Here is a 16,982-nt window from a genome sequence, read left to right on the forward strand (position 1 = left end):
TATATATATATATATAATACAGCAAATATTATAATGATGTTTTACTTTACAATTTAAATATTTTTATTTTTAATTATATTATATTTATATATTTTTCAATTGTTAAAAAAGTATTGTTTCCAGACAGAATGACTTTCATTACTATATTACAGCAATGAGAATCATTAACGTGTCATAAATGAGCAATCAAAAAAAAAACATTATGCAGGGTTTTTTTATGGGTCATTTATGACACATTAATGATCTGGCACATAAAAGGTAGGGACATGAAAATAATATCTTAATGGGCCTAAATGAAGATTTCTAATATTTATTTATTTATTTAGAAGTTAAATACCATGATTATGCTCTTGATTTTGTTCTCTTTGTGAGTTTCACGCATTCAATATGCACATCATGCATCTGTTTTACTTATTTGAAACACAAAGGGAGAGTCCAGCTGAAGAACTGCCTTTTGAAGATGGCTCTGTAGATCTTGTGACGGCCATGTCTGCGTTCCATTGGTTTGACCAATCACGTTTTCTTCAGGAGGCTCATAGAGTGCTTAAGCCTCATGGCTGCCTTGCAGTTCTCAACTACACCATGGACATGGAGCTGAGCTATGGAGACTGCTCAGAGACTTTAAACCACATCTGTAATGAGGTGAGAGTTATAAGACTGATATTTCTGACATTTCAACTTGCTGTCTGAACTTCTGTGTGTGCTACATATTCTATGAGAACATTTTAGAATTATCTAATTCGAAAATGATCTAAAATGATCAAAAAATGTTCTCATATATGACCCATAAGTCATAATATTAAATCATTTACTCAACAAACATTACCCACAGCATTTTACAGTACTAAGACTGATTGATTTCTGAACTGTTGGGTCAGTAAATGGTTACAAAAAAAACTTGATATGTTTTTGACACAAAAATAAACAAGTATTCTATCCCATGTCATATACATCTGTCTCATTACAGTTTTATGCAGCCCTGCAGCCTTTCCGGAATCCTTACCTAGGTTCCAGCTCCTTCGAACTTTACAAGAAAACATATGACTCTCTCCAGTATCCACTCAAAGAATGGTAATGTAGTTATATACAAACTAGCTGTTAAAATATTAATTTTATAGATAATTAAGTAGGTCAAAACAGTTTAAAGTGCAATCAATCTTAGGTTTAGAGACTGAAGAAGGTTTTATTAAGTTACATATACTGTAAGTAGCAATGTGTTGTATTGTGACTATAGATGTGACATATATAGTCTTGTATAGGCTTGTTATGCCTTGATTATCTTTTATATAATCAATGCTACATAATACAAATATGAAGGATTTAAATTTGTAGTTTAATTCGTTAAGTGTCCCTGACATCACAAACTTGCTATCCAGGATTTAAAAAAAAAAAAAGCTGTATACTTTATTGTCAAGTATAACATGGCTGGATGTAGTATTGACCAATCAGAAGCTGGACTGCAACTGTGTTTTGTCTTTAGGCAGGACATTTTTTGGGTGAGGAAGCCTGTCCCTCTCTCTGGCTACATCGGCATGGTGGAGTCTTTCTCCACTTTCCAGGCTCTCTTAAAAAAAGATCAAGAGGCCAGACGACTCTCACAGGACATTGAACAAAGGTATTAGACGTAGAGTTCTCTTATGTAATGTCTTTGTAATATATTCCTGTGTGTATCATATCATATATATATCTCTTTCTCTTTTCCTCACACTCCATTTTTCCTACCAAGACTGTTGCGTGCAATGGGTGTGACATCCTCGGAGACAGAAGTTATCATGGGAGTTAAATACTTCTATTTTCTTGCCTGCAAGCCTGCAAATGACTGATTTCTTTCTTTAAATCTTAATTTTAGAACTTGTTATTAATTTGTATTCCAATATGATCAACTGAGTTACTAATTTCAATAACCATCAAGTTTCATAACCATCAAGTAAAAAGTAATAAAATGTTTTTCTTACACATTCAATACAAAAAAAAAGTAAATTAAAAAAATTAAAAAGTAGTCTTTACACATTTAATTGTAGCTTTTTTTTATTTAATTGAATAGAGTTTATTTAATTAAAAATCCAAATCATTATAGAAGATGTGAATTCAGGTCATTGTCTCTGTGTATAAATTATGCTTATGTTCAATGTTTGTTTGAATAAATTAACAGACGCAGACAAAAATCGTCCTTTCACTTATGGAAAGCCATATGGGTCATAATTCGCACGCTTTCCACCGCCGTATCGATATTAAAACGCCGTTTTCATAACGCCGCCAGGCGTTAAATAAGCGCCGTTACATGATAAGTTAATGGCAGACGCCACCACGCGTTAAAATAACGCCACACGCCGACCGACATTAAGTTCACTGACCCATTTACGCGATCATTTCAAAGTATATCTGACAGAGCGTCCACCAGGGTGCAGTGTTGACTCGAACATGCAGCAGTACCTGCGAGAGAAGCATGTCTACCAAACATCTGCACAGCTGCCTGTGAGGACACGACCCAGCAATCCCACGGTACAGTGATTTAACACAGGCTCAATACACAGCTTCAAAAAACAAACAGGGACAAAGGAAACTGAGAGTGATGTTTCAGTGTATACTTCAAAATGTTTACCGCAATTCTCTGAAACAATCCATTGTTTGCTTGAACCACTGGTATGTTTTGGAGCTGCTCATTTAGTGAGGTTTTAAATCGTGCTTGTTTCTCTTTTTATTTACACACGTCTTTGACAATACTTATCATAATTCTCTTTTGGGAGGGCCTATAAGTCAGACCATATATTTTGATCAAATGTTTTTGTGGTTTGGCCTTGTGTGTCTTGGAGCTATAGCTGATTATGCACACATAGCCAAAGGGTGAATGGATGACAGGATCTGTGCGTGATCAAATCGCTTACCTATAAAAGTAATGCACAGACCTCCTATCAAATGACAGCACATGATACAGTGAATATAGTGCCAATGCTCATATGTGAGGCAGTTGATAGGTTACACTACACTACACTACGTGTGTGTGTGTGTGTGTGCGCGTTTTTGTGACAAATGAGGACATATATTTGTATAATGACAAAGGTATGACATAGGTATTAGAAGGAGAAGGTGACTTTTCAGGACATTACCCCATGTCCCCACTTTTCAAAACACTTATAAATCACACAGAATGGAGTGTATTGACAATCTGAAATAGCACAAAGTTTCCTGTGAGGGGTAGGTTTAGGGGTAGGGTTGGTGTAGGGCAATAGAATATACGGTCTGTACAGTATAAAAACCATAACGCCTATGGGATGTCCCCACTTTTCACAAAAACAAACCTGTGTGTGTGTGTGTGCGCGCATTTTTGTGACAAATGAGGACATATATTTGTATAATGACAAAGGTATGACATAGGTATTAGAAGGAGAAGGTGACTTTTCAGGACATTACCCCATGTCCCCACTTTTCAAAACACTTATAAATCACACAGAATGGAGTGTATTGACAATCTGAAATAGCACAAAGTTTCCTGTAAGGGGTAGGTTTAGGGGTAGGGTTGGTGTAGGGCAATAGAATATACGGTCTGTACAGTATAAAAACCATTACGCCTATGGGATGTCCCCACTTTTCACAAAAACAAACCTGTGTGTGTGTGTGTGTGAGAAGAAAAATGCAAAAGGCATCTGACATTTTCTTCTAAAATTAGCATTTTGTCTCTATGTTTATGTTCAGTCATTTCACTTTAATGGCAACGAAAAGGACCTATCCATTGCCAATAAAGTGAAATTACTGAACCCAACCATAGGAGCATGATAAAAATGCTGATTTTAGAAGAAAATATCAGATGGCACTTTGAGGCTTTTGCATATGAAATCTTCATATACAGTATGCATGCATGTATGTATAGTAAAGCTCTGCGCACATTGATTTAATCAATTAATACTTTATTCACATCATTGGTCTCATCATGGTCTGATATTTTCTACTACCGTATTTGCTGTCACCCATGGCAGCGCTATACAGTATATCAATCCACTTATACGGGTAATGGCACCTGTCCACTGCAGCTGGAGAACTCTACTCAAAAACGCTAGAGCTTCTCAGCTTTGCAGTGTGTCTGTATAATCTGTGTGAAGTCTGAATTAAATATAGTCATATGTAAACAATATAATGCAATAAATCCAACAGAAACTGTTTTGGGTAACAAAAGTGTACTAATTACTGTAAATTGTTGCAGTGTTCGTCATTTTGCTAGGATGATTGCTTTGTATATTGCAATTAACTTTTTTTCTGTGGCTAAAAGGATGATTTAGAAAACTTTAAAGCGTGGATAACATTTTTGTAAAACATAATTAAGTTTATCAAATATATGAGCTGCACATTTCTAATTATAACTATAGATACCATAGAAATTAACTGTATTGTATATTACTGCAAACACATTTTTTGATTTTCTAAAATTCCTCTGTCAGAGGTAAGTTTCACCAGTACAGACGAAGGAAAACACAATTCTCAAATTCTGCCCTCATCTGAGTCAACAAGTATATAATATGATAATTTTCAGTATAGCATGATCAGCAGATAGCAGAATCCTCTTGAAATAAAGAGTTTTGCAAAGTTAGACACTTCTGAAATATTATGTTACTCGCCTCCACCCCCTTCTGTCTGACACTGAAGCGTCCAAATACACAGTGACCCATCATATGCCACACTTTAATCCATTATGAATATTTTCATCCTGACTGAGCCAATGGGCCTGAGCTGTTGAATCATCTGCCCCTTCACACGTACAGGACCTGAGACCTGGGCTCAACTCTCCTGTAGCTCTCACATGCTAAAAGTGAGCCAGAGTTTCTCATGCTGGTGTGAAAAAGAGGCTAATTACACTTTCTGTAACACTAAAACTGTTATGATCAGAACTAAACATAAGCAACAACACAGTAAACATGTTTTAAAAAGGACAAACAGACATTCATAATCAAAGAGCACTCGTAGCATTTTGTTAGATAGAAAATGTTTTCATTAAATACATTTTTGTGGCTTTTTAATAAAATAGGCAGTGAAATTCTGATTTATAATGAAGCTTATCTGCAGAGTATTCCCTATATATGCCACACACCTTTTAATAAAGCCAGTGCAGCTATTCTGTTAATAAAGCTCATGAGGTTTTCCTGATCAAAAAATTATAGTTCATTTGCACTTAAGTAAGTTTGGACTAAATCTTTTCAGTGAAAGTGCAATTCTACAGCGTGTCTTGTATTACTAGAAAATTATATTTTCTAGACAAATTGTGTTGTTTGTTAAACAATGTATTCTTTTAAGGTACATACATTTTTCTTTTGACCTAAAATTGTCCTTTCTGCCATTTAGTCACTCTCCTTTCATTCCAAACCTGTATGACTTACTTTCTTTCCTAGAATATAAAAGGATATTGAAGATGGTATTGGTCACTCTATTCAATGGAATTGATAATAAAAGTAAACTGAGGCCTTTATGCTTAAAAAAGGACCATGTCACTCATTTTAAGTTTCAGTTCAGTCTTCAGTTAGTCGAGTTCATAAGACATAAAAATATTCATGGCTAAGTTGTTTATAAAGAGCACTACAAGAGAAGACAGCCATGCTGAATGACTTCTCTAGAGCTCTGCCTCATCAGCCCCAGAACACAGGGGACACAATTTCATCTGTTACAACAAAGACTTATGCTTAAAAGACTTATTTTTTATTGATTAAAAAAATTATGCTTCACCATAAAAAAAAACGTTTCTCTATGTCCCAGGGGTGCAGCTTTTGATAGGATCTTCTCAACAGTATAATCAGTATTAAGCATTCTTCTAAACATGTTTATTCATGTACAACCAAGTACAACCAATCATCTGACTGGCTGGAAGTTTTAAAAGAATGATGATGAAACATGAATAATTGATTAGATAATTATTCATACGAAGTGTCTCAAGATTGCATATCAACAGATGGACCCTATAAATCAGGTTTTCAACCCCCCATTCATAATTCATAGTTTAACCTATAGGTGCATATTTACATAAATATATATTTCCACAATATCAACATGAACCATGAGCTATGATTCAAACATTGAAACACATAGAATGCTCATATATTATTATATGGCGCGTATGATGGTTATGGTTGTTGGATATAATTTGCCCAAATATTTAAAGTAATTTTAATGTGTGTTAGCGATAGAGTTGTTATTTTCCACTTATGATAGTAAAATCTTAATTTAAGCATAAATTTAACAGACAAAATAAATACAAAATCATCAGTGCCGTGCTTGCAGATGCTTAGCAGAAACTAGCACTTTCAACAGTCCTGATGCTGGGGAATAACATACCAACATATCAGATTAAATGAGAATTGTTTATCATGCGGTGCAACAGTCCTCATGGGTAGCAGGACCTCATGTTCATATATCCTGGCATGGTGTGAAATGATACACACTCTTGAGTTTCACATTAGAGGTAGATGTGACCTCAGGCGCTGGTTACTACTGACCTGCTATGTGTAATTTATTTTGTTTGTACTCTACCTCTCACAAACAATTAATCATATAATGAAAAAAAATCCTTGGCACAAACTGCCTCCATTCAAAAGGGAGAGCATGACAGAAAAACAAAGTAGTATAGTCTTGTAAGGGTCCTGACCCCTTCAACATGAATAAGCCTGATCAAATGACTGGAGTATATGAAAATTTAAATAAGTGATCAAATGTGCCATCATCAGTTTGCACCAACTACCAACTAATGTAGACATTTTGTATCTTTCGTGACACAGATCTCCCTTATAATCCACCAAGATGTCACAACCATGAGCATATTAACATACGACCACCAACATTTAAATGCTTCCCTGAACTTCACAACCAGAAAGGTTAGTCAATCATAAGCAGAGGGCAATTACTTAGAGGTTTTAAAGGTACAGTAGGAAAAATGTCTTTTTAACTCTAAGGATCAGACTGCGTGGAAAATCTTTGGCCCTGTTTCCACCAGACATATGTGTTGTTTGCTGCGTCAAATTTCATGGGAGCACCGAGGGCTGCTCACAAATATGAATGAATGGACAAACCCATGTTATGCAAAAACATCAATTAGGTTATTGTCTGATTTTTGTATATAAATATTATATTTCGATTTTATATTAAATGGGGGAATAGCATTCAAATATTCATTAATTTAACTTTGTAAAGAAAGCAGAACATAATCATTGAGTGATGAATCCAATCTTAAAGCACATTATATTTTCACACCAGAAGGGGTGCTTAATGTAGCTAGTTTTAATCAGCATTCAGTCTAATTTTTATTTACTATTAACATGTCCAGATGCATTATTCTTAATGCATTTATCATTGTAACCAAAATAACAACTTCATCTTAATTGCCAATGGCGATGGCCAAGAGACTGCCTACTTAAAACAATGTAGGATAGTTTACTAGATTAAGATTAATGCATTAGGCTAAACTAAACTCAAGGTGAGGTTTGAAATTAGGAGTTGGTCTAAAGTTCATAAGAACCACAGATGGACCACAACAATCTGACACATTTTAAACAAACAAAAGCAGGTTGTCTCTTCAGGGATTTTGAGTAGGCTAGGTCACGCCGTAAAAGCATTGTCTGCAATTATTGTGGCTCTAATTGGCATTTGAAAAGCATTCATTTGCACTCTTAATTGTTTGCTTATGGATCCCTTTTTAAGTTTGTTTTAGAGATTTTTGATAAAAAGAAACCCTAATGAGTAGTAGCAGACGAGACAGAAGGTCTGCTGTAAGATAATTGGGAAGTAAAGGCACATTGATGCAGAACTCGCACACCCTGTGCGACACAAAACACACCATTGTGCACTGGTCACAAACCCATTCTCCAACACTTAAGCGTTCTCTTGCTGTTTCACATGTGAACTTTTGAACTTTATTTTTATTTTGTAAATTTGCTAGATTCTCCATTTGCCTGAGTTCATGAACTTTTGTGTGGATGGAAACAGGTTCAGATATGATGCAGCCTTTGTTGAGAGTTACTCGCCTTTGTCTACTGGCCTAATTTGTCTGTCTAGTGGAGTTCAGTCAGTACTGCTCATTTTGCCAGTGTATAATAATTTGATGCAGTCTGTTTAGGAATGCATGTATTTAATTGCTTGTTAGTTCACATTAACCTGAACTTGAACTTTGCTGACATGATTCATAACAGTTTATGATTAAAGAATCTCAAAGTAGCAAGTTGTTCATCGTGCCTAAAAAGTCCTGTTTTGTTGTTGATACAATGCATGTTATGTGTTTGTCTTTTGTTACAGGTTTGTAGATGAGCTTTTGTTTCATTCAAACTATATTTTGAGTATAGCACTTAAACTGACATCCATGTCTCCCTGTTGCAGACAGTCAGATGTAAGCATAATTTATATTAGTATTTAAATACTATATATACAGTATATATATATTATATATTAGTATACTATATATAGTATTTTTCTTTTTTCACTGTAATAAATCTGTAAAATAACAGAAAAAGTACTGGCAGCTTATTACTACACAAGACATTATCCAAAAATTCGAAATACTGGTAAAACACCTGTAAAAAATAAATTCCTTCAAATTATACAGTACATTGTGCCCTATTTTTACAGATTTTTACAGACTTTTGAATGGACAGTGAATTTTCCTTTGTTCTCCACATAAAATTTTACATTTTGAATACTGTTGTTACATGTTTTCAAGCTGTATTTCAACTCCACGTCAATTACCTGCTACTGATGTACCATAAGATTGTTCAGCTTAATTAACAACATTAATATCGCTGTCTTGCTTGTTATTAGAGTTGACATGAGATGATGAGAAAGTTTGTTGTTTGTGCTCTCTGTGCTGAGAGAGAATGTTGGCACTATCCCGTCAGCTGAAGGTGATTGATGCTTTCAGACACAAACATCCTCTAGGGATGTCAGAGGCCTCTCACAGGTCTCTGTCAGAGACCATGTGCAAGCAGGAAAGAATCTTATCGTTTCCCACTCTTTCTATTCTTATTTTGTCTTTTCACTTAAAGAAGATTTCTTGTGACAATCTTGTTGTTTCGATAAGTTTGCCCTAGATTTTTCTCTTCAGAAATCTTTCATCTCCTGTGGCATGTACTGTGGGAACAGCTAAGTTTCCTTACTGCCGGAGTCAGCAATTTTACCATCACATGTGCAGCTGAGAGCCCTACACTATAATAAACACCACAGCGGGAGGTAGTGGTTTAATAGTTAGAACTCACATTGCACTCTGTGCTGGGGTATCATTTTCTCCCGAAACATTCACTTTTTTTAAGGCTCCCTAGCTGTGCAATTTAAATCCTAAATCTTGTTTAAAGTCGGCATGAAACTGAAGTTGCTATTGTCTTTTCTTCTCTACTGTGACGTATATCCGAGTTAAACGGCATCTGAAATGAGAGGGCGGGACTTGATTTCGTCCTTTCGGGAATTGATTGGATCGTTGGAAGCTGGGGCGTTGCTAACAAAATGGAGGCAGATCTGAATACCAGTTTGCAGTTAGTGGTGGGGGATTTCTCTCCACTGGTTTCACAGCCGATACCTAAGCATGAATAAATGTTTTATTTATTAAGGATGACGACGACGATCAACGGCACAAAACATGCCTAAACATGCGCACGCTCGAGAGAGAGAGAGAGAGAGAGAGAGAGAGAGAGAGAGAGAGAGAGAGGGGGTGAGAGTGAGGGAGTGGGTGCCCCTAAGAGTAATGTTGTCGTAATATCCTAATATCTTTTCAATGTTTAGTGGTAACGCACCTCATGACTGGTGTCAGTGCTATAAAGTGAAGCATCAGCTTCAGCTTTTTCCCCTGTTGTTTATCCCAGCTTTACAGCTAGCTAGCTTTTGTTTATCCTAGCTGCGCCCTTGCGCCATAGCTCGTGACCGGAAGAGAAGATTAGTCGTTTTGAGGGGGAGGGGAGTTTAATGGTTTTAATTAAAGATTACAAGGACACATGAATTTTTAAAAAATAATGAAGTGCACGGATAAATTATTTATAATAAACACTACAGTATTCCATCAAAAAATAAGAATTTTCAATTTTGATTTCATGGTGACTTTAAAGGATATAGTGAAATTTCTCTCTGGGCGAAAAAGCTGGCGACTGTTGAATAGATTGTGAATGAAGGAGAATATTTGGCTTGTTTTCTGATCTAGTTTTGTGGAGTGCTGGGTGAACTGTTGAGGGAGAACTTTAGGAAGGAAAAGTAGATTTAAAGGGATGATGAAAAATCTCATTTTCGTTGGTCTTTTGAATCTTTGTTTTTTATTTCTTGAAATTACTCATTCTTTAAAAAATTATTGTTTGTGTGATGCACACAGTAAAGCACACCAGTGGTGAGGCCAGACATTTTAAAGTAAGTGGACCTTGGTGGAATAGGGTGGACCCCAGTACATCATTATACAATACATGAGAATGGGAACCTAATTTTGACAGCTAAAAATGGCATCATCACTTTTTGGCTGAAAGAGAAAGGCCAAAAATATGAACAGAATATATATGCCTAAAAAAATTTTAAATAACAATGTGACCGTAGGGGTGTCGTTTTTTGATCGTGGACAATTAAAATGTCTCCACAATCTGCTTTTGAAGAAATATCGTGCTACAGCGCACATTCTATCAGTTGCAGTTTCTGGTGCCTCCATCTCAATATATTATACATACACACATTCACATGGAATGCTAACTCAGTGGTAGAGTTACACTCACAGAACACTGCACTTATTCGCAATCACAAAATTACATTATTTGCATGTGCTTTAAAGCCTTGCCGATTAAACATTTCATTCGCATGCTGTTCTGACATGTGCTTTTTCTGAGCTTGTACACCTGAAGAGCGTGCACACTAAAAAGCCTGTCAAACAGCGCCTGATTACTGGACTAAGTTATCTTTTGCGTCTGATTGCACTAATACTGTGAAAAACCCATGAGGTTTACATATAAACACAGTTGGTTATGTCTAAGATAAAAGTAAACAGTTGAGAGAAAAACGGATGTGTGTCTGTAGATATGTGCAGGTCTGAGGGCAGTCATGGCCTTGTGGCGGAATGGAAACCAGTCGCCACGTGATTTGATTTTGTTGTTGACAAATCAGAACAAACGGATAATTCGGGACACACTATTTAAAGAGGGTTATGACCTGGTTCATGCAAGATGGAAGTGCGCGAAATCTCGCTGCTGCAGAGATGTGATGAGGTGGGAGTAGCGCGTGCTACGGTGCGAAAAGTGAGTCTGTTTGGAAGTAGGGGAGTGAGGTGACGGACGTGAACAGTGGAATGAAGGGAGGTGCGTGCCCGGGAGCATGCCATAATACCAGTCTTCTAGTCCGTGCTGTGAACTGAGGCCCTTGAGCATCTGCTCCCTGGGTGCCGCAGCAAAAATGGCTGCCCACCGCTCCGGGTGTGTGTTCACGGTGTGTGTGTGTTCACTGCTGTGTGTGTGCACTTTGGATGGGTTAAATGCAGAGCACTAATTCCAACTTGGCCACATGTCACTTCACTGTCATTTCTTATTTAAGTAAACAGTTTGGAGATTTTAACCAATAAGGCAACTGATTCTCCCTTGAAACAAAAAAACTGCATGCAGCAGCCTGTTCATTTAGCAACTCGCCTGCATACATGCTCATCATCACGACACAAAAATTCTCCTAGAATTCACACTTTGCATTAATACTACGACTGAGGTGAGGCCCTTGAGCATCTGCTCCCTGGGTGCCGCAGCAAAAATGGCTGCCCACCGCTCCGGGTGTGTGTTCACGGTGTCTGTGTGTGTGTTCACTGCTGTGTGTGTGCACTTGGATGGGTTAAATGCAGAGCACAAATTAAGAGTATGGGACGCCATACTTGGCTGTCTTTTTTTTTAAATGGCAGCAGACTAATTGTACTAATGCTGCCGCTTGTCATTTAAAGCTGGCTGCACACTAGACGATTTTCAAATCTTAAAAGATTTTAAAACCATGGGAGACCACAGACATGAAGACAGTTCAACCGATTTTTAGCCTTATAATCCTCTGAAAGCGCACACTAGATGATTAGACCAGACCACGAGACCACACACTTGTTGAACAAATAGAGGACAATCAACATTGTCAGCTGGCTCTCCTGGTGCGCGTTCTGAGCCGCGAATCGGGCCACACACCCCGATCCTTTGGGGGTGCAAATCAGGCTTAAAATCGGCCTTAAAATCTTCTAGTGAGCGACCAGCCTAAGGGATAGTTCACCCAAAAAATGTAATTCTGTCATTATTTACTCACTCTCATGTTGTACCAAACCTGTATTCATTTCTTTCTTGTGCTGAACAAAAGAAGATATTGAACCAAAATATCTTAACCAAACAGTTGCTGGTCCCCATTGACTTCGATAGTAGGGGGAAAAAATACTATAAATGTCACTGGGGACCAGTAACTGTTTGGTTACCCACATTCTTAAAAATAACTTTTATGTTCAACAGAAGAAAGAAACTCATTCAGGTTTAAAACAGCTTGAGAGTGAGTAAATTATGACAGAATTTTCATTTTTGGGTGAACTATCCCTTAAATGTTAATAAAACAATAAAACGAAGAGAAAAATCACCTACGTTAATACAGTTGCTTTAATAAGAATCAATGTATAATTTATTCAGTGAAGTGTATGTAGTGTTTTATTTTTATATTTGTTCATTCAGTTTCTTGAATGCTACTGCTAAATACTCCTACTGTACCTGAAAAATTAAGCACTGTTTGTGTTATTTGTATGTTATGTGTATTTCTAATGTGTATCTATGTTCTTATTTTTTTTTATAGCAATGATAAAAAAATGACAAAGATTTTTATCTTCGACCACTTTGGCCTAAATAATTGCCATTCTTTTTTTATTTTATATTTTGTTACCTTGCAAGGATTTATTTTTAAAATAGGGAAATTAGTTTGGTTGTACTGCTCAGACATCTTGCAAACTTGTAGAAAGGGACCGAAAGGGCACTTTAGCATCTGTGATTAAAGGGGCAGCGGCTCGAGACCACCCCACCACAGGCTGTCTTTCTCATCTCATTTCCCAGATCACATTTGCTCTGATCACCTCTCTCCTCTCTCCTGACACATTGTTGGCTAGCTCAGCTTCCAGACAGCTCAGGACTATGACTCAAAGACTTTATTCTTTAGACCCCTTTGTCAGCATTTTTTTATTACCTTGCTTTTTTTTAGATGTCCACCTCTTTGTTTCATGTGCTCCTTTTTTACCTTGTACTTTTGTATTACTGACAAGTTCTTTCTGTAGTGTTTTTTTTCCACTCTGTTCAAGTTTCTTGGCTGCTGTTCAAATACATTGCTGATTTAAGAGTTTCCAATTCAAAGTAAATCTAATAATTCTAAGTTCAATGTGTGTTCTTTAAATTGGTGGAAAATAAGAATGGATCCTTTTCAATAAGTCTCTTGTATTTTGTTTTTCAAACCAGCAGGACATGCAGCAATGTAATTATTAAAGTTAAATATAAAATGTTATTTTCCTGGGGTTTAAAGCAGCAGAATAATCGGTCAGACAAGTTTTTTTCTACTACTTTTTTTGTCATAGTAGTTTTAGTATAAGATGAAAACCTTGGCTGCCAACATACAATATTTCCGATGGCATGATTTCCACAAAACTGAGAGTCCTGATTCACATTGAGTCAGATATGCAAGTCTTTTCATTTCTTTGAGGAATGGCCAAGAGAAAACGTGTGTAATCAACGTTTAGCCTGCAGCCTAGCTTGGAGTCTTTAGTGTTATTTTCTTTTCCTAGAAAATATTTTGTATGTACATTAGAGGGTAACTTTGTGCAAGAGCATGCTCTGAGCACATCGTGACTTTTTTGATGAATATTGAACCAAACATTAGAAGGCTCACCTCCACAGTTCAAAAACATAACCTCAGCTCAGGGGGCCGGCTTGGGATAACAGTGTCTGCGATTATCTCGGCTGGAAATGTCTCTGGAGCACAGACAACACCACCAACTCACACAGAGCTCTTTACAGTGCCAGGTTTTACACCATTATTTATGTTGAGATTGTTTACAGTACACATAAAAAAACACTTACACTGACAAGCTACTACGCAATATCAGGTTCATAATCGAATGTGACTCAACTGCAGTGATCTACGGCTCTGTGTATTAAATGCGCTCCATCTGAAAGCACGCGTGATGGAGATTTACTGTTCACAGAACCGGCTTTACTGACGAGATGCGCATGATAATCGCATGCGATTTATAGTGCAGCGGCAGCCCTAATTTTTTTGTTTGTTTGTTGATCACAAAGTACAAAATAGATGAGGAAAACTAGGATGCCGGGTGTATTCAAAGTGCCGCCATTACTGTCTAGAGTGCGTGGAATGGTGCGCTGTGATTGGTTGAGCGGATACATCGCATTCAGAAAAGGGAGACTGGCGTTTGTCGCGGTTTGGAAAAAAAGGGAGAAAACATGACAGAATAACTCGGCGGATATCGCATTTTGCGTAAAATTAAAAATGGACTTTTCAGTACCGACCAGATACAATACTGATTTAGGCGGAAACTCAATTGTTTTGGAACCAAACTCTTCATATATATCTAGGGTGAATTCGGGTAATCTGGGACACCTAAACTCCAGTGTGTTTATTTCCTGTTCTAACAAAAATTTGTCAACAGGACTTTTACTATAATAGGGGTTATGCGCAACAGACTTCCGTATTCTGTTAACCGGGTCTCGTCGCTTCCGGTTCAAGCATTTGCATATGCTTAGTTAAATATGAAGCAGTTTTACTCAAGATGCCTTCAAAGTAGATACCAATGAGGATCATAACCAATGTCCATATGCGGACTGATATCTAAAAGTTTTTTTTATTTTTATTCTTTTCACATTTAGATATAAAAATTGAATGAAACGTCAACAATAAAAACAGCTAGCTAGTTTAACTGATTATCTTAAAAGTCCATAGATATCGCTATTATTTAATATGGCTGTTAACACGTTCTTCCACAAGTGGAAGCAATGAGACCTGGGCTGCGTTCAGCCCTGACAAAAACAGTGCAAAACGTTTTTTAAATGGAACCGGTGATGTGTTGAACACCCTGTTCTGATGACACAAGAGTTGCAACTATGGCAGCTGAGAAGGCCATTCTTTGTGTTCTTTTTGAAGAATTTTCGGAGCCTGATGAAATCGGTAATGACAAGGGATAATATATGCTATAATGAGAAATGGGTGTTAATGTGGAGTACTGGAGGTTATAACATTAGCATAAGTTCACAGTTGCTAGAGAAATGCTACAGAGATGGAATCTGGGAAACGTATTCCAGTAGCAAGCAAAGGTATCAGGATGAAGTAAACTGTTAATTTAATTTCCCAAATTCCCAGTTAGTTTAGTATACAATGGTTGGGGGAGGAGGGGGAGCTGCGCCCAGGCCAGCTGACAATGTTCTGTACACAGACAAACGCACAGATTTAATCTCAATAGAGAGCTGTTAGCTCAAGTAAATGGGACCCTTGTTGAATGCTGACCTTCGTATGCTACCAGCTGTGTGTGCTTTATTTTTACAGAGGAAATGGGGCTAAGTATTTTAGCACAGTTTGTAATAGCACAGCACTCTGTGACATTGTATTTCAAAGTCCTTAAGCTACAAGAATATGGCATTGTTTCTTTCCCTCCATTTTGCTTTTGTTGGAAAAACAGATTTAATTTTCCTTTTTTTCTGGCTTAAAAGCTTATACATTCTTAAAGTCAGTTCACATCAAGTGAAAGTCAGTCCTAACCCACAGGTACAGATCTTTCTTGATGCTGCTCCTCTTTTCTTTTAAAGAGCTCTTTATGCACAATTGCATTACATTTTCACATTCCACAAATGAATAATTGAGGTCCCTGCACACAGACTTATCATTATGGTTCCCTCAGAATGGGAAGACTGTCCCACACGTCTCTGAAGATCTGCCAAATGGCCCAGTGAGATGCAGAGCTGGGATTTCATGCATTTAAATGCAGTGTATTTGGGGACTGTGACTGCAGAGCTGTCACTGCAGGCTGCTTTATGGAAGCGTTGTCGTTTTGCCATACTGTCAGCGCTAGTAATGGGTGAGAGCCCTGCACGGTAATGTAGCACCACGCATAGTTCAGTGTCAGGTGGTGTTTGCTGAGCGGCAGTGCTGCTGACGTGATCCAGTGCTGGTGCAAAGCAATTATGCCGTTCTTAAGCTTGAGCGGTTTTCACTGCTGTGTGTATTGCACTTTGAAGATTAACTCTGAAATCAGTGGGAGTATTTAAAAGCAATTTCAGGATTAAATTACGTCTGTTTAAAATTTAGCAAATACAAAATGCACAAATCATGACTAGTTATGATACCGGTGGAATCAAGATTTATTAAAGGGATAGTTCAACTTCAGTTGCTGGTCCCCTTTGACTTGCATAGTGTTTTTATCTCCATACTATGGAAGTCAGTGGGGACCAGCAACTGAATGTGAACTATTCCTTCAAGCTGTGTTTCTCGCTTAATTTCTGTGGTCATTAAGATGAGTATTATACTGTAGCTTTTACAGTGTTTATAATTTGCTCCTTTTTCTGCCTATATTTGTTTATTTTATACATGCAAAGCGATATATTTAGTACATTTCAACTGCATGATTGTTTATATAGGCGCAAAATGTAACTATAGATATATATATATATATATATATATATATAAGTATGAGTATACTGCATACATAGTGTACTCACGTAGGGTGATATATATACTATATAGCAATTCTGAACTGCTTGATTGCGTTATCATTGCTAAATGTAAAGTATATTATCGCCCAGCTCTAATCTGTTAAACATGACTAAAAGGCAAGTAGATATTAAGATATTACAGTATAAACCATCATGATTTTCTGTAAAGCTGCTTGAAATGGTTTGTATTATGAAAAGCGGTAAACAAAAAAATGTGACATGACATGACTAATTAGATGTTTATACAACAAAGGATTTTGTATTATCATTAATGCTTGTGTGACAGATTGAGTATGAAAG

The 16,982-nt window shown here is 37.0% G+C and overlaps 1 protein-coding gene across 1 annotated transcript in view; it reads left to right on the forward strand.

The window, feature by feature from the left end:
- Positions 1-1,945, forward strand: part of LOC107566157 (putative methyltransferase DDB_G0268948) — a 2,912-nt gene extending 967 nt beyond the window's left edge. The window contains exons 3-6 of the mRNA XM_016251529.1: positions 429-642; positions 968-1,071; positions 1,481-1,615; positions 1,727-1,945. Coding sequence (XP_016107015.1) covers positions 429-642; positions 968-1,071; positions 1,481-1,615; positions 1,727-1,823 — 550 coding nt within the window. The 3' untranslated portion in view covers positions 1,824-1,945. The remainder of the gene's footprint in view (positions 1-428; positions 643-967; positions 1,072-1,480; positions 1,616-1,726) is intronic.
- Positions 1,946-16,982: the final 15,037 nt, after the last annotated feature.

Source organism: Sinocyclocheilus grahami, unplaced genomic scaffold (assembly GCF_001515645.1).
Source record: "Sinocyclocheilus grahami isolate Dianchi unplaced genomic scaffold, SAMN03320097.WGS_v1.1 scaffold1052.1, whole genome shotgun sequence".
Taxonomy (NCBI): Eukaryota; Metazoa; Chordata; class Actinopteri; order Cypriniformes; family Cyprinidae; genus Sinocyclocheilus; species Sinocyclocheilus grahami.